The following is a 19,149-nucleotide window of genomic DNA, read 5'->3' on the forward strand; positions in this document are numbered from 1 at the left end:
GATTGGCAGATCCCTTACCAGGAATTTAACTTGTTTATCTAAACAGAAACTGAAAGACAGTATGGAAACCTTATGTACAGAGCACAGCAATCTACTGCATCAGATTAAGTGCAATTAGGAAAGATTTAGACAAGAGAAATTGGCAGTTGTATGGAGAGATTGTAATTTTGAAAATAAATCTTGTTGCCTAGTTCACTATCTGTCCATAAGTAGATTTCGATTTATTTTGTTTATTGCCTTTTTGTAAGGAGTGGTGGAATTCTTTCCCACTCGCTCTATTTGTGGACTGACTTTATAAGTACTGTAACACCCCTATTTAATAATTACAAAAACAGAAATTGCTGGAGAAACTCAGCAGGTCTGGCAGCATCTGTGAGGAGAAAACAGAGTTAGCTTTTTGGCTCCACTGTCCCAAAATGTGAACTCTGCTTTGTCTCTCCACAGATGCTGCCTGACCTGCTGAGTTTCTCCAGCAATTTCTGTTTTTGTTGCAGATTTCCAGAATCTGCAGTTTTTTGTTTTTTTTTATTTTCTGTTTAATAACAAAACCAGAATATGGTTTATTCCACATACGAAGACATAGCAGGGAGGTATACTGTGCAAAACAGGTATGCTTGCAAACAGACACCAGGCAAGAAAGAGTCGAAAATGATAGAGTGATTATTCAGTTCACAACAACTTAATTACAAAGCAACCAGGGATACCAGTTTATCAATGTCCTTAGTCTTAGTCTAAAACTGGAGTTAACAGTCTGGGAAACCTTTATGAATGTAAATGATTGGCGAGCTAACACTACAGGGGTTGTCGGTTATTTCTTACCTTTTAAAATTTCTTTTGAGATCATCTAAGAATTTTATTCTTACTAAAACTAACTTCTGATTCATGAGTCATAGAGTCAAAAGTCAGAGTCAGAGATGGAAACAGACCCTTTGGTCCAATTCGTCCATGCCGACCAAATATCCCAACCTAACCTAGTCCCATTTACCAGCAGTTATATTCCTCTAAGCCCTTCCTATTCGTGTCCCCATCTATATTGCCTTTTAAATGCTGCAAATGTACCAGCCTCCACCACTCCCTCTGGCAGATCATTCCATAACCACGGTAACTGGTCCCGTGCATTCAGAGGTCGGTCTGTGCTTTTCCTTGTGACAGCAGCGAATTTGGCTACACTAAATCCCATTAGATTAGATTACTTACAGTGTGGAAACAGGCCCTTCGGCCCAACAAGTCCACACCGCCCCACCGAAGCGTAACCCACCCATACCCCTACATCTACATTTACCCCTTACCTAACACTATGGGCAATTTAGCATGGCCAATTCACCTAACCTGCACACCTTTTGGACTGTGGGAGGAAACCGGAGCACCCGGAGGAAACCCGGTCTCAGGCGCTGTGAGGCAGCAGTGCTAACCACTGTGCCACCGTGCCGCCCATTGTTTTATCTAAGACTATTAATATTGATTGTAAATAACTGAGGCCTCTTCTGTTTCACTGCTTTGAGGGAAAGAGGTTTTTAGTTGGAGAGAGCACAATTACGGGCAATGTTTTACAGGCCAGAAGCTTTTCCTTTGTAGACTCAAGTTTGAAGTTTTAAACTTAAATAAAAACCAAAAGAATTATAGATGTTGTAAATCAGAAACAAAGACAGAAATTGCTCGAAAAGCTCAGCGGGTCTGGCAGACATCAGCGTTAATGTTTCCGGTCTGGTGAGCCTTTCTCAGAACACTGAGAAAGTTCTGAGAATGATTTGAGGAAAGGTGACCGGACCCTGGAACGTTAATTCTGATTTCCCTCCACAGATACTGCCAGATCTGCTGATCTTTTCTAGCAACTTCTGTTTTGTTTCGAGGCTTTGATATTATCAGTAAATACTGTATAGAGCATTGCTGACTCCTTAACCGACTGCTGTCTTCAAGTTGCATGGTTTAAAGGGCAGCTGGATTCACCTATTTGGAGATGCTGGATTCACTGAGGGGGATATCATGTGATCAAGTCTTCTAAGGGGAGAGGATGTGGCAAGGAATAGTTATCATTAAGGTGAAGGCTTGTATTTCAGATGACCACCTGTCTATGGCACATTGGAGAGGTAAATGGATGTAATTAAGGCATTTATTTTATGTTGGCTAGGAGTATGTTTTATATAACAGGTGTAATTTGCAATCCTATTACGTATATTTTTCTTTGGAGAACGCTTTGTCTTTCGGGCAAGTCATAACACAATAGTCAGCATTCCAAAGCCATCAGAAACTACATGAGGTTTTGCTTACCTGGCTGACTTGGGCTTCTGAGAAAGTTCTGGAAGTTTATTGTTAAGTCCAGTCACAATTATATCCGCTGCAAACAATGAATCTCAGAATGGTACAGGGTGGAAGCAGGCCAATTTGCCCATTGAATGTACACTGACCCTCTGAAGAGCATCCCAACCAATCCCACCCCCACTCTCCCTGTAACCCTGCATTTCCCATGGCCAGTCCACCTAGCCTGCACATCTTTGGATTCTGGGTGGAAACTGGAGCACCCAGAGGAAACCCATACAGACACGGGGAGAATGTGCAGACTCCACACAAACAGTCGCCCGAGGCTAGAATTGAAACCAGGCTCCTTGCGCTGTGAGGCAGCAGTGCGAACCACTGAGCTACTGTGCCACCCCATGAATTGCAGCATCCACAGTTCTAGAAATAGCCTTTTATTTCATGAAGTCATTTACCTTAGCTTAGCACTAATAAACACTGAGAGAGCTTTACAATCAGGCAATTGTTTTGATAGGCATGGTTTTACCATGCTGGATTCATTATGGAGATTTTGTCACTGATGGGGTTACATGGAGGAAGTAGTCAGTGGGTTTAAGCCAGCTTTCTAAGACACTGATATTCTAATACAAATTGACTAAAAAACAATTTTAATACTTATACTTGTTATGTATTATATCTGTATGGCTGTTTTAAAAACACATGAAGCAGTCAAAGAAAGGTGGCAGCTCTAATGAAACAAAGCACTGTGGATGTTGGAGATCTTAAACAAACAAAAAACAGAAATTGTTGGAGAGTGCTATTAACTTTATACTAAACATTCAAAACGAAATCCAGAAACAAAAAATTAAGAGCAGAACTATACCAAATATTTTCATGTATTTAAGCAAAATTGAACTTACTGTATTTATAAAGAATTTTAACAAAGTGATCACAATTAAATTTACACTAACGTTTATGAGAACATGGTCTGACTCTATTCCACTTTTAACCCCTCCCCAAGTGTTCACTTATTTTATGATGTTGAGGTGCCAGTGTTGGACTGGGGTGTACAAAGTTAAAAATCACACAACACCAGGTTGTAATCCAACAGGTTTATTTGAAAGCACTGGTTTCAGAGCGCCACTCCTTTGTCAAGGGGACAATGATCCAAAAGCTAGTACTTCCAAATAAACCTACTGGACTATCACCTGGTGTTGCATGATTTTTAACTTTGTCAACTTTTTTAATGAAATCTTCCTAACCTTTCTAGGTCTAATAGAAAAGGTATTCCACAACCCGCTAGAATTTCCTCTACTTCTCCTTACATTCCTGCTGTTCCTCATGGTAAGATTCATTCGAGATCCTTCCATTAGTTTTTGACTGTTCGACCTTCTACTTTTTCTTTACAAATCTGTCAACTGTGGATACCTCAATTCATTCTTTAGGTTTTCAGTAGATCTGACTGTTTTCACACCTTTCTGAGATAACTCTGTTGAGTGCTGCCAGCTGCAGTGCTCTGTGTGAACTATTGTAGATTTCTTCCACTAGCTATGACTTACTGCAAAGCTCTACACTGCCGTTCTTCTGCACATTTCAAATTGAACTCAAGCTTTTCACATGGTGAATGATGAAGCTTTTATTTTCTTGGCTGTCAAGTTTCTTGAGTGTCATTGGAGCTGCACTCATCCAGGCAGCTAGAGAATATTCCATCACATTCCTGACTTGTGTCTTGCAGATAGTGGATAGACTCGGGGAGTCTGGAGGTGAGTTACTTATCATGGAATTCCTGGTCTCTGACCTGCTCGTTTAGCCACTGAATTTATAGGGTTAATCCAGATCAGTTTCTGTAAGTGGTAACCTCTGGGATGTTGACAGTGTGGGATTCAGTACTGATAATACCACTGAATGTAAAAAGGCATTGGTTTGAATCTCTCTAGTTGCAGATGTTATTGCCAGGCACTTGTTCAGCTTAAATGCTAGATAGCCCTTATTGGCCCAAGATTGGACATTGTCCTGGTTTTGCTGCGTCTGGGCATGGACTGCTTCAGTTTCTGAAAGGCTGAAGGTGGTGCTGAACATTGTGCAGTCATCAACAAATTTCTCTGTTTTGGACCTTATCTTGGAGGGAAGGTCATTGATGAAGCAGCTAAAGATGGTTGGGCCCAGGACACTACCCTGAGGGACTCCTGCAGACCTGTCCTGGAGATGAGATGACTGACCTCCAACAACCACAGCCATCTTCCTATGTGCCATGGAGGATTCCAACAGCGGAGAGCTTGCCCCTGATTCTGATTTTGCCAGGGCTACTTCCTCGCTCACTTGAATGCAGCTTTGATGTCAAGGCAGTCATTCTCACCTCACCTCTTGAATTTAGTTGTTTCATCCATGGTTGGACCAAGGCTGTAATGAGGTCTGGAGCTGAGTGGCCCTGGCAGAACCCAAACTGGGTATAACTGAGCAAGTTATTCCTCTGCACGTGCTGCTTGATGATGCCTTCTGTTACTTTGCTGATGATTAAGAGTAGACCGATAGGATGGTAATTGGTCACCTTGGGCTTTTTACGCCTTGGATATGACTTGGACAATCTTCCACATTGTCGGGTAGATGCCAGTGTTATGGAGTGAAAACATTTGCATGATATCTTGCTGCTGATCTGATCTGTCTGTAACTTTATAAAAGGACTGTTGTTTACCCATGGCAATTTGTAATAAGAATGAGAGAAAGCATGAAATGAGAAAAGATCAATTGGTATATCAGTAATCTCCAGTAACCAATGAACTTGAAAGACCCCATACAGACAACAAGCAAAACTAATATCATTTACAAAATACCGTGCAAGAACTGTAACGAACACTACATTAGACAAACAGGCAGAAAACTGGCCACCAGGATACATGAACATCAACTAGCCACAAAAAGACATGACCCACTCTCACTTGTATCCTTACATACAGATAAGGAAGGCACCACTTCACCTGGGACAACACATCCATCTCAGGACAAGCCAAACAGGGATACGCACGAGAATTCCTAGAAGCATGGCATTCCAATCGGAACTCTATCAACAAACACATCGAGTTAGACCCCATCTACCACCCTCTTAGAAAAAGAACAGGAAATTACATCATCACAGGAAATGACATAACTGCAGAAAATGACATCACCAACCCAAAGAAACCCAAGCATATAAATAGAAAGCAGGAATCATGTACAGTGCTTCACCTGAAGCCCATCAAAGATGTTACCTAGTAGGGTGACGGAACGTCTGGAAATGAACCTCCCAGCTCAGCGAGCAAACCGACATCCAGAATGTATGTCTTGCTGATCTCTCAAACAATAATTTCCCTTCTATCACAGTGCAGTAGTGTTGCAACTTAATCTAGTGTTCCTCACTGAGCAGTCACAGTGTAGAACTGCAATGATGGTGTCAAGTTATCCAAACTATCACTCACATTGGACAAATTTCACTGGAACATGTACAGGACATGTGTGTCACTGAAATAAAATCACTGATAGAAGTGTCTAACTACAGCAAATTAAATATTGGAATATATATTTGGACTGAAGGTAGAAGATAAAATTAATTTAAAAGTTCAAAATGTGTAGCTTAAAAATCAACCAATTTAATCACTTAAAAGTATTCCTGATTATAAAAATTAAATTTTAGGGGTCAGTTCTGGTATTCTTTAAAGTCTATCAACTTCATGCTAAGTTATACCTGGACAAACTGCATCAAAACTTTTAAAGAGATTTCAAACAATTATGTGGGGGTGGGATGACTTGAAGGAAGGAAGGGAATGGACTGTGGCCAAATTTACAAACAACACAAAAACTGGGTGGAAATGTGGGCTGTGAGACAGGTCTAAACAGTTTCTGGATTAGTGGTGCTGGAAGAGCACAGCAGTTCCGGAAGCATCCAAGGAGCTTCGAAATCGACGTTTTGGGCAAAATCCCTTCATCAGGAATAAAGGCAGTGAGCCTGAAGCATGGAGAGATAAGCTAGAGGAGGGTGGGGGTGGGGAGAAAGTAGCATAGAGTACAATAGGTGAGTGGGGGAGGGGATGAAGGTGATAGGTCAGGGAGGAGAGGATGGAGTGGATAGGTGGAAAAGGAGATAGGCAGGTAGGACAAGTCCGGACAAGTCATGGGGACAGTGCTGACTTGGAAGTTTGGAACTGGGGTGAGTGGGGGAAGGGGAAATGAGGAAACTGTTGAAGTCCACATTGATGCCCTGGGGTTGAAGTGTTCCGAGGCGGAAGATGAGGCGTTCTTCTTCGAGGCATCTGGTGGTGAGGGACCGGCGGTGAAAGAGGCCCAGGACCTCCATGTCCTCGGCAGAGTGGGAGGGGGAGTTGAAATGTTGGGCCACGGGGCGGTGTGGTTGATTGGTGCGGGTGTCCCGGAGATGTTCCCTAAAGCACTCTGCTAGGAGGCGCCCAGTCTTCCCAATGTAGAGGAGACCGCATCGGGAGCAACGGATACAATAAATGATATTAGTGGATGTGCAAGTAAAACTTTGATGGATGTGGAAGGCTCCTTTAGGGCCTTGGATAGAGGTGAGGGAAGAGGTGTGGGCGCAGGTTTACAGTTCCTGCGGTGGCAGGGGAAAGTGCCAGGATGGGAGGGTGGATTGTAGGGTGGGCGTGGACCTGACCAGGTAGTCACGGAGGGAATGGTCTTTGCGGAAGGCGGAGAGGGGTGGGGAGGGAAATATATGCCTGGTGGTGGGGTCTGTTTGGAGGTGGCGGAAATGTCGGCGGATGATTTGGTTTATGCGAAGGTTGGTAGGGTGGAAGGTGAGCACCAGGGGCGTTCTGTCCTTGTTATGGTTGGAGGGGTGGGGTCTGAGGGTAGGAGGTGCAGGATATAGACGAAATGCGTTGGAGGGCATCTTTAACCACGTGGGAAGGGAAATTGCGGTCTCTAAAGAAGGAGGCCATCTGGTGTGTTCTGTGATGGAACTGGTCCTCCTGGGAGCAGATCCGGCGGAGGCGGAGGAATTGGGAATATGGGATGGCATTTTTGCAAGAGGTAGGGTGGGAAGAGGTGTAATCCAGGTAGCTGCAGGAGTCGGTGGGTTTGTAAAAAATGTCAGTGTCAAGTCGGTCGTCATTAATGGAGATGGAGAGGTCCAGGAAGGGGAGGGAGGTGTCAGAGATGGTCCAGGTAAATTTAAGGTCAGGGTGGAATGTGTTGGTGAAGTTGATGAATTGCTCGACCTCATTGCGGGAGCACGAGGTGGCGCCAATGCAGTCATCAATGTAGCAGAGGAAGAGTTGGGGAGTGGTGCCGGTGTAATTACGGAAGATCGACTGTTCTACATAGCCAACAAAGAGACAGGTATAGCTGGGGCCCATACGTGTGCCCATGGCTACCCCTTTGGTCTGGAGGAAGTGGGAGGATTCGAAGGAGAAAAAATGTTAAGGGTGAGGACCAGTTCGGCCAAACGAATGAGAGTGTCGGTGGAAGGGTACTGTTGGGGATGTCTGGAGAGGAAAAAACGGAGGGCTTGGAGGCCCTGGTCATGGCAGATGGATGTGTAGAGAGATTGGATATCCATGGTGAAGATAAGGCGTTGAGGGCCAGGGAAACGGAAGTCTTGGAGGAGGTGGAGGGCGTGGGTGGTGTCTCGAACGTATGTGGGGAGTTCCTGGACTAGGGGGGATAGGACAGTGTCGAGGTAGGTAGAGATGAGTTCAGTGGGGCAGGAGCATGCTGAGACAATGGGTCGGCCAGGGTGGTCAGGCTTGTGGATCTTGGGAAGGAGGTAGAACCGGGCAGTGCGGGGCTCCCAGACTATGAGGTTGGAAGCTGTGGGTGGGAGATCTCCTGAGGTGATGAGGTTCTGTATGGTCTGGGAGATGATGGTTTGGTGATGGGGGGTGGGGTCATGGTCGAGGGGGCAGTAGGAAGAGGTGTCCTCGAGTTGGCATTTGGCTTCAGCGGTGTAGAGGTCAGTGCGCCAGATTACCACTGCGCCCCCTTTATCTGCTGGCTTGATGGTGAGGTTGGGATTGGAGCAGAGGGATTGGAGGGCTGTGCGTTGTGAGGGTGAGAGGTTGGAGTGGGGGAGGGAGGTAGACAGGTTGAGGCGGTTAATGTCCCGGCGGCAGTTGGAAATGAAGAGGTCGAGGGCAGGTAATAGGCTGGCGCGGGGTGTCCAGGTGGATGCAGTGTGTTGGAGGTGGGCGAAGGGGTCCTCGGAAGGTGGGCGGGAATCCTGATTATGAAAGTAAGCTCGGAGGCGGAGGCGACGGAAGAATTGTTCAACATCACGGTGTGTATTAAATTCATTGATGCGTGGACGGAGGACGATGAAGGTGAGTCCTTTGCTGAGGACTGATCGTTCGTCCTCAGTGAGGGGGAGGTCTGGGGGGATGGTGAAAACTCGGCAGGGCTGGGAGCTGGGATCTGGTGTGGGTGTAGAGCTGGGAGTGGGGGTGGAACCTGTAACTGGAGTGGGTGTGATGGTGGGGGGAATGGGGGTGGTGTCATGAGCAGGGGTAGTGTTCCCCTCAGGGTTCTGGGGGGTGGGGATAGTGACAGTGGGGTCTGTGGGGGGCATGTCAGCAGAATGCAGGTGAGTACAGAGAGATATTGATAGGTTAAGCAAATGGGCAAAAATGTTGGCAAATGGAGTATGACATAGGAAAATGTGAAGAGAGAACAAAAGGACAGAATGTTATTAAATGGGGAAAAACTGCAGAAAGCTGCAACACAAAGAGAGATACTTTTCCATGAAATGCAGAAAACTCACATACAGGTGCAGCAGGGAACCAGGAAGGCGAAAGTCCATTCAGTTATCGGACCTTCCCAGTGCCTCAAATATATGGAAATAGTGTCCTGTTTAAGTAAGAAATGCCTTTGGGTTTGTTAGAACAGTCAGGAAAAGTCAAACTCCAATGTTTGGTTGTTTCTCCATATGCAAAGACTGCTGAACTGCTTTCCTGTTCGTGCACATACAAGAAGACTTTTTTATGAGTAAAGTATACTTTTAAAATTAAAAAAGCTGGAATATATGATATTATTTTGGATTAAACTGGTTAAATTTCTCTGAGCAATTTAAAATAAATTGCTGTATGGCACCGTGTGAAATATGCAAAAAAAAACTTTCTTTTAATTACAGGGGTTAACAGCGTTCAGTTATCTTACAAAGTCAGTCTAAAGTTAGATTAATGTTCTTCTTTGATTAATTCTTTTTAGATGAAACACGGCGCATTAGTATGCAAAAGGAATAGCCTGGGACGTTTTCCTATCCATGAAGCTGCTTTTTCAGGTGCAGAGAAGACGTTGGAAATGTTACTGCAGAAAGGTTGGTTATAAATCAAAACGTTGTTGACTGAGGAGACATCTGTCCATATGGCTTTGTTTGCTTTACAAACAGTGAATCACACAGTATTTGTTTTTTCAAGGTGAGGAACTGGGCAACTCCCGAGAAAAACATATAAATTACCTTGATGAAAGACACCATGCTCCTCTTCATCTGGCTTTGCTTGGGGGGAAAATTGAGACAATTAAAATCTGCATTGACAATGGAGCAAAAATTGATTTACCTGAGGTATGTGTCTTCAATGAAAGAGGAAGAAAAGGGGAAATGAGTTTTAGAAAATCTGAACTAAGGACAAAAACTTTGTCAATGAACAACCAATCAGTCAACGACTTGAAAAAAAGGACATTGCTTTAGGTAGAATTCTTGTTTTTGAACTGGCTGGTTATCAGATTATCATTTTAGTAGGAAGTGCTGGTTAGCTGTTAATTATCTTTGTATTGCCCTTATTGCCAACCAATGCTGAATTCTACTTTTTTTTAGTAGCGGAAAGGCTGAGGTCTGACATGCAATCATTAACATTTAAAAGAGTCAGTGATCAAAATACAAATCGCAATTAGTGATTATGTTACCCACCCCCCCCAAACTAAGATATGAAATGTGACAATCATAGAGGAAGGAAGGACTGAGACAGGTAAAAGTATTGATAGGCTTTGTGAGAATGATTTAAAGTTCAAGCTTAAGACCTTTATATTTCTTTGTTACTTGATTTTGCCTCTTACAGTAATTTTGCTGTGTGAAACCTCTTTTTCACAAGAACGCATAATTTACGCTGTAACGAAAGCAGAAATGTCTGAAGAAACTCAGTAGCTCTGGCAGAATTTGTGGGGAGAGAAACAGAGTTAACGTTTTGAGTCTGGTGACCCTTCTTCAGAACAGAATTTATGCTGTAGTGCTGTCAATGATATATCTACTGGAGAAAAACAGTTTCAGACCACTCCAGTAAAGATTGAAGGAGAAGGAAAGGAAAAGGAAAGAAGGGGAGGTGATATCCTAGTGGTATTATCACTGGACTGTCAATCTTGAGAACTGAAAATGTGTTGCTGGAAAAGCGCAGCAGGTCAGGCAGCATCCAAGGAACGGGAGAATCGACGTTTCGGGCATAAGCCTGAGGAAGGGCTTATGCCCGAAACGTCGATTCTCCTGTTCCTTGGATGCTGCCTGACCTGCTGCGCTTTTCCAGCAACACATTTTCAGTTCTGATCTCCAGCATCTGCAGTCCTCACTTTCTCCTGTCAATCTTGAGAACCCAGGGAATGTTCTCGGGTAATGGCCCACGTAATCCTATCCTGGCAGAAGGTGCAATTTGAATTCAATTTTTAAAAGTCTATAATTAGGAGTCTAAATGAGGATCATGAATTCAATGCCAATTGTTGGAAAAACCCATCTGGTTAACTAATGCCCTTTAGGGAAGGAAATCTGTCATCCTTGCCTGGTCAAGCCTACATGTGACTCCAGACCCACGGCAATGTAGTTGACACTTAACTGTCCTCTGGGCAATTAGGGATGGGCAATTAATACTAGCCTAGCCAGTGACGCCCACTTCCTGTGAATGTATAAAAAAAAAGTTCCTTTGGGGCTCAGAGGAACAAGAAAAGGAAATTTTAGAGGAACACAACTATCACCAGAATGGAGAGAAAGTTCCCAGTTCATACCCAAGTTTCCTTGTTTAACTTGATCTTGTGTTGTTCCAGCACTATAAGTGTGCCAAGGACTGGGAGTAAAATTCAGCTCTTAATGCCCACGATTATTTCAAGCAATAATTTCTAGGCTTAGACCTTTTATAGTTTGTTTGCATCAGAGTTGCCAGGTCTGAAAATGTTTGCTTTTCGTTTATAATTGACAGAAGGATAAGTCTACTGCCCTTCACTTTGCCTGCCTGCAGGGGGCAGTAGAGGCAGTCAAGCACATGCTGTCTAAATATGATGGAGAGAATGATATTCTTCACCTCCTGGATGGCATTAAACAAACACCATTGCACAAGTAAGTCTTTTTAAAACAGTTTTCAGTAAAAGAACTTAACTCTATTTTCAATTATTTTGTTTAATGTATAATGTGTAATTTTCACATGCAGGGCTGCAACATATGACTACTCAGAACTTGTGGAATATCTAATTGAACAGGTATTGATACATAACTCTTTTATACTGTCATAGATGTTAAATTTGATTAATTCTATACTGTTAAGGAAGGACCACAGTCTCCCCTTGGTGCTGAGTTTGCTGATCAAAAAACAAAAGAACTAGAGATGCTGGAAATCAGAAACAAAAACACAAATTGCTGGAAAAGCTCAGCAGGTCCAGTACCCATGGGGATGGCCTCAACAAGGGTTGATCTCACACTACAGGTGACCCCACTGCACTACCCAAGTACATATACACACACACACACTCCTACAGATCCATACGCTCACACAGACCCTCTCTCATGCACAAGCTGGCTCTCATAGGCTCACACATACACTCCCACACTCACACACAGCCTCTCACAGATTTATACCCCTTTACACTCACACTCACACACTCTCTCACTGACACTCGTGCACTCGCCCCCACACGAACGCACCCAGATGCGCGCTCACACACACATATAAGTTTGTGAGGTGAATTTGTACTTGCAGAATTACATTTTATTTTGCTCAAAAACTGCATGAATCCATGTAAGATTCTGTAAATCCCAAATTTAGATTAGAATCAGTCTGAACATTGGGACACAGACAGCCTCACGCAGGACACCTCACACCTTCAATGCATTATCAGGACCAACATGGCACCTAATGTTAAAGTTCACTTGAGAATGTAACTCTAAGGAAGTCCTGGGATGTATATATGAAAGCACTGAAACCAACATGGTCATTCTAAAAGTTGAGAGATTTAACAAACAATCCAGGTCTTTTTCAATAAATAATTTTAGTTACATCACACTGTAATCTTTTGCTATAAACACGGTGGCACAGTGGTTAGCACTGCTGCCTCACAGCGCCAGAGACCTGGGTTCAATTCCCGCCTCAGGCGACTGACTGTGTGGAGTTTGCACGTTCTCCCCGTGTCTGCGTGGGTTTCCTCCGGGTGATCCGGTTTCCTCCCACAGTCCAAAGATGTGCAGGTCAGGTGAATTGGCCATGCTAAATCGCCCATAGTGTTAGGTAAGGGGTAGATGTAGGGGTATGGGTGGGTTGCGCTTCGGCGGGGCGGTGTGGACTTGTTGGGCCAAAGGGCCTGTTTCCACACTGTAATCTAATCTAAATTCTGTGTCCTATGATCTTATACACCACAACCACCTGATGAAGGAGCAGCGCTCCAAAAGCTAGCGCTTCCAAATAAACCTGTTGGACTATAACCTGGTGTTGTGTGATTTTTAACTTTGTACACTCCAGTCCAACACCAGCTCCTCCAAATCACGGCATCATCTGGGAAGAGAAAGCAGAGTTAACATTTCGGGTCCAGTGACCCTTCTTCAGATTAAAGATGGCTGGTCTCAGCCTTCTGAGATGGAAAAAGTAATACATTTAGCTGCTAATGAGCATTTCCACCAGGATCAGATGGGAACAGAATCAGGCTTGACTTCACTAATTCAGTTTAGGAAACATGGTGGGAATGGAAAAGTTGGGCCGAAGGGTCTGTTTCCGTGTTGTATGACTGTTTTCCTAATAAAGGTTTGCACATATATAGTACCTTTGATGTTTAATCCCAGTCTGTGACTGGGAGATTAAACCAAGGACCACATCTGGCCCTCAGGGAAATTTAAATGACCTCATGGTTATATTTTTTTAAACAAAGAAGTGATGTTTGACCATCAGTTAGCATTAGAGAAACAGGTTCCTTGGCCTCTATCACTCTGTGTTTGTGGGAACTTGCTGTGTGGCACATTTTTCCCACATAACATTGATTGTAAATCAAAAGTTCCTTCTTTCCTGCTGCTTTATTCAAGTTGTTTAGAGATGGATTAAAGTAGGAAAGATGGACTGTCACATGTCCGAGCTCCAGAATGTGCATGTACATTGAATAATTTGAAAGTGAGTAAAGCACTCTCTGGATTTAAGTGCAAGTAATTTTCTTTTTTTTTTACATAACAGGGATCAGACATGAATGTGACTGACTGTGAATCCCGTACACCTCTTCTATGGGCTGCTTCAAATGGAGCTTGGAACACAGTGAACCTTCTGGTGACAAAAGGTCAGACACCTTCATTGTTCATATGTAGATATGTGACAGGATGGTATATTGTGCTGACTCCAAGTCGATTAAATGTGGAGCTGGAAAAAGCACAGCAGGTCAAGCAGTATCAGAAGAGCAGGAGAGTCAATGTTTTGGACAGGACCCTTCAGCACGGTGCTACCTCTCTGTTGCTTTATGATTACCTATGATATTTCACCTTCTAGACTCATGACTACTACTGGAAGGGTAAGGGCAGCAGATACATGGGGACACTACCTTCTGTAAGTTCCCCTCCAAGCCTCATACCATCCTCACTTGGAAAGACATCACTATTCCTACAGAGTGTCTGGGTCAAAATCCTGGAACTCCCTCCCTAATGGCATTGACCGTTTACCTAAAGCGCATGGACTGCAGCAGTTCAAGAAGGCAGCTCACCACCACCTTCTTAAGGGCAACTAGGAATGGACAATTAATGTTGGCCAGCTGATGGTAATTTTATCACATGAATGAATTTTTAAAAAAATCTATTTTTATTTCTTTGCTATTGGGTACCATTGGCAATGTTAGTATTATTGAGAGAAAGAGAGGACTGCAGATGCTGGAGAGTCAGAGTCGAAAAGTGTGGCACTGGAAAAGCACAGCAGGTCAGATAGTATCTGAGGAGCAGGAAGTTGATGTTTCAGGCCTAAGCCCTTCATCAGGAATGTTAGTATTGTTGTCCATTTGGAGTTGACTTCTCCTTGAACCATTGTACTGCATTGGATTGAGATGACCCTCAAGGCTCCTTAATTATGGTTAGATGCAGTTGAGCAATTTGCAAGCAATATCTGAGTTTGGTTAAGAACCAACTGTGTTGGTGTGGGACTGCATTAATGTATATGTCAGAGTTGTTATGGACCAGACCAGACTCCCTCAAAATAAATGTTTTCTTATTTTAAAGGTTGATGGGAAATGCTGTTTTCCAGATGGGATATGACTGGTCAAACTACTCGACAATAAGCAAAACACAATTTAATTAAACACTATATTAAAATACAAACAAAAGAAAGAGGGATTTAGAATAATTTAGCTATTGGAAATTTAATCTAACAATAGATAAAGTAACTATTACTAATTAACTGTTCAAATACATTATCGTCCCATAAAAAAACACCCCTTGGCAAAAAGGCAAATTCACACACACATTCTCACATGCAGTTCTCTAATCCAGGAGGAAAAATCATCAAGAGCAAATTCAGAGAGAGTAGCAGCTAAGAGACAGTCATTGAAGCTTCCAACATTTTTGAGAGTCCAAAGGTTTCTGACGTTACTGAAAAAACCCCCCAGAAATCTGGATCTGTGAGAGCTGGCCACACCCATTCAGGCTTCACAATTTGTTTAAACAAATCCTCTGCAGTGGTCAGTTCTGTACCTCTGCCTCACAACCTCTCTTCAAAAGATTCCAGGACAAAGTAACCTTTTAAAGTGGTAAAAACAATGACTGCAGATGCTGGAAACCAGATTCTGGATTAGTGGTGCTGGAAGAGCACAGCAGTTCAGGCAGCATCCAAGTAGCTTCAAAATCGACGTTTCGGGCAAAAGCCCTTATTCCTGATGAAGGGCTTTTGCCCGAAACGTTGATTTTGAAGCTACTTGGATGCTGCCTGAGCTGCTGTGCTCTTCCAGCACCCCTAATCCAGAATAACCTTTTAAAGTGACAGGACTCTCACTGAGTGAATAAAGTACATTGCTAAACAAACAATGTATTGAAAATCCAGTAGCTTCATTTTCACATTTTTAAATTCCAGATTTAGGAAGTAAAAATTGAATTCTCACTCTTGAGCTCATACTTTCTAAAATTGTTATATTTCTTGATTACTAGTGTAGTAACATAACCACATTAATATTGCTCTTAAAATTAAACAAGACTAATTTCCTTTTGTGTTTTAGTAGTGGTTTGAAAGGAATGGATTATAGCTGCTAATGTTATGGGAAATTATCTGCTCTGATGAGCATTTCTTCATAGTCATCTGATTATTAAGAAAAACTAAACAAGGATTACAAACATGCAACTCCTGCTTTTATAAGGTACATTAAAAGTTGCAAATCAACGAGGCAGATGTTCAACTATTACAGTAAATTTCTTATGTTTGGATTAATCTTCCTTTGTTTATCAAACCATTATATGAAATTCTGGTATATTTTTAATAAGAGGAGGTACACCAACCTTGCACTCAGATATGTGCAGATATGTGGGAAGGTACATAGTGAGGAATGCATGACAAGCTTTCCACACTTTAGCATGACCTTTGTGGGTCAGTCCGAACCTCAACAGAGATCCCAAGGATTGATGGAGAGCAGTCCTCCAATCTCATCATCATAGTTGGTGTGAGGAGTTGGGAATGGCTGTTCTTCTTATTGAAGCATTTCTCTTGACCTGAGGTCCGCAGAATTCATTTTCAATTTTCCCGACATTGGAGGGCACAAGAGTTGCTGAAGTGATGAGTGGGATAGGTCCACTAGTTTGAGCCTGTACTGGACATGTAGGATAGGATCCAATGTCTATCTCTGACTTAGTTCAGCATGGCTCCTGACAAGACGTTTGGAATTAATGGGTGGCAGGTGGCACAGTGGTTTGCACTGCTACCTCACAGCACCATGGATCCGGGTTGGATTCCAGTCTCAGGTAACTGTGTGTGTGGAGTTTGCACATTTTCCTCATGTCTGCCTGGTTTTCCTCCGGGTGCTTCTATCTCCTCCCACCATCTAAAGAGGTGCAGGTTAAGTGGATTGGCCGTGCTAAATTGCCCACAGTGTCCAGGGATATGTAGACTAGGTGGGTTACCCATGGGAAATGCAGGGATAGAATGGGGGAGTGGGGGAGGGGGGGAGGTGGTGAGTCTGGGTGGGATGCTCTCTGGAGGGTTGGTGTGGAATTAATGGGCCAAATGGCCTGCTTCCACATTGTAGGGATTCAATGAATGAATTTTTCCTCTAGTTTCATGTGCGGCAGTAGCTCTCAGCAACTCATTGAAATAGGCTTTCCTCATATATTTGGCAGAGGACTTATCAAGTGCCAGGATTTCATAGCTGAGCTTTACTCATATATACACTTACGTTGCATCGATGTCAAAGGGACCTGAAATTCTTGATACTGTCTCATTATTTCTGTAGCAAAGTTTATCTGGAAATCGAATTGATATTTACAAATTCAGCAGCAGGGGATGGGAAGGGAGGTTATTTGAAATTGGAGAACACAATGTTGAGTCCTCCTGGCTGTTGGGTATCCAGGCGGAAGATAAGGTGTTGTTTCTCCAATAGGCGCTGTCGTTTGTTTTGGCAATGGAGAAGGCACAAGCCTGCCGTCTAGCCAATTGAGCTAACCCTTCTTTCTCCTAGCCCTGCACTCCTGTCACCCACTTTATTTTTAGTATTCATGGGACCTAGGCATCATTGGCACAGTCAATATTTGTTTCCTGTACTTAATAGCCATTGAGGAGATTGTCTAACACCTCACAAGATGGGTCACTATCTCAGATTGGTACTTGCAGTTTCCCAGTAACATGTTGGAGATTGAATCTTGGGCCATTTAATTTTGGTATTTACTCCCAGCAGTCTAAAAATGTTTTGTTGCAGAACACAGTTAAAAACTCTTTGGAAATCTAGCTATAACATATCATAAGCTTTTTTTTTATCAATTCCTCTTAAGAGCCAAGGCATTGCATTCTGACTTATCAAATCGATAAACAATTTTATATTATGATTTTCTTAGGTGCTAATATCAACATAAAGAATTGTGCAAAATGTAACTTCCTTCATCTGACTGTCCTGCAACTCAAAGGTCTAAATAACCTCAAAGAAGAAATTCTTCAGGTAAATTCTTCGTTAAAGCTTCTACTTGATAGTTTTCAGGCATTGTTTTTTTTTAATGATTAACAAGTAATACTGTCAGACATAGTGTAAAAATGAGCAAACAGCTGATTTAAAAACTTATGATTTCTGCCACAGAGAGCAGTTGAGGCCAAGATGTTGAATGTTTTCGGGAAGGTGTTAGATATAGTTCTTGTGTCCAAAGGGATCAAAAGATGTGGAGAGAAATTGGGAACGGGACTAAGTTTGACGATTAGCCGATATCATATTGAATGGTGCAGCAATCTTGAAGCGCTGAACGGCCTATCCCTGTTCCTACTTTCTATGTTTTTGTGCAGAATTTTCAAAATGCCACATTCCAATTTAGAAACTACAGATTGCCTCTGAATATTCAAAAGCGAAAAGATGCTGTAAATCCTTTGGATTTGCAGCGCAAAAATTGTAGCAACTTTCTGAGGTATAATTTTAAGAAAATATTTTGTTTTAATCTGTTTACTTATTCTTATTTGTTCGTTCTTTAACATTACTGTGTATACTTACAGTCCGAAAAAGTACAGAAGCTGTTGAACGACCAAGATATTGATGGCTGTACTCCACTGCACAATGTGTGTAAACAGGGACGAACAGAATCTGTGGGGAGAATGTTGAGCTTAAAAGCTTCTCCTTATTTGAAAACCTTAGATAAGAAATCACCACTGCATTTTGCAGCATGGTAGGAAGTCTCTCATTTTCAATTTGTTTGTCTAATTCTCAAAGTTTTGTTTGCTGAAATAGATGTCAGAATAAACTTAAAACTAATGGAAACAACTGTTTGCCTACAGTTGGGTACTGTATTGCACTAAAGAGTATGTCATAAAAAAAGTAAATGATTTGGTAGACATTAAATAGGAGGAGACAATGCTGCAATATTACACCAGACTGACTCAAAAGCTTTCATAAATGAGGACAGCAAAATTCACACTGTTTATATATTTAATTGAGGGAAACTGATGTTTTGTGAAGTGTTATAAATTCTGAATGATATTTGTGCTAATCAGTATCAGTATCAAGATTTTGTACTTTATGATATTTATTTTACTTGTGTTAAACTTGTCAGTGTAACAGAGATAATGGAGATAACATGGCTTCTTCCTGTTTCCATGGTTCACATGTAGAACTCTTGTCTCTGAATCTGAAGCTTATGGGTTCAAGTCCCACAGCAGTGCAGTGAACATATGAGCTAGGCTGATATTTCAGGGAGTACTGCACTGTCTCGAGGATGAAACGGTAATCTGAGGCCCAATCTGTTCTCCTAAGTGGTTGTAAAGAAACACATAAAATTTTAAAAATAACAGTAGGGGGCTTAGTCCTGGTGGCCAAGTCAACATTTCCCTCAACCAACATCATCAAACAGCACATTAAGTTGCAATTACCTCATTGCCAAGTTTGAGACCTGGCTTTTGTGAATTGGTCACCATGATTCCTATGTCAGTGCAATAACTTAATTTGCTGTAAAACTCTTGGGACATTCTGATGACTTGAAAGGGTTCAGAAAAGATTTACAAGGATGTTGCCAGGATTGGAGGATTTGAGCTGTAGGGAGAG

The 19,149-nt window shown here is 42.5% G+C and overlaps 1 protein-coding gene across 1 annotated transcript in view; it reads left to right on the forward strand.

Moving 5' to 3' along the window:
* The window catches only part of LOC140476815 (transient receptor potential cation channel subfamily A member 1-like), a 98,405-nt gene that overhangs the window by 28,044 nt on the left and 51,212 nt on the right, over nt 1-19,149 (forward strand). Inside the window, exons 5-11 of the mRNA XM_072569606.1 lie at nt 9,436-9,544; nt 9,645-9,790; nt 11,406-11,542; nt 11,634-11,682; nt 13,635-13,734; nt 17,468-17,568; nt 18,108-18,277. Coding sequence (XP_072425707.1) covers nt 9,436-9,544; nt 9,645-9,790; nt 11,406-11,542; nt 11,634-11,682; nt 13,635-13,734; nt 17,468-17,568; nt 18,108-18,277 — 812 coding nt within the window. The remainder of the gene's footprint in view (nt 1-9,435; nt 9,545-9,644; nt 9,791-11,405; nt 11,543-11,633; nt 11,683-13,634; nt 13,735-17,467; nt 17,569-18,107; nt 18,278-19,149) is intronic.

Source organism: Chiloscyllium punctatum, chromosome 5 (assembly GCF_047496795.1).
Source record: "Chiloscyllium punctatum isolate Juve2018m chromosome 5, sChiPun1.3, whole genome shotgun sequence".
NCBI lineage: Eukaryota > Metazoa > Chordata > Chondrichthyes > Orectolobiformes > Hemiscylliidae > Chiloscyllium > Chiloscyllium punctatum.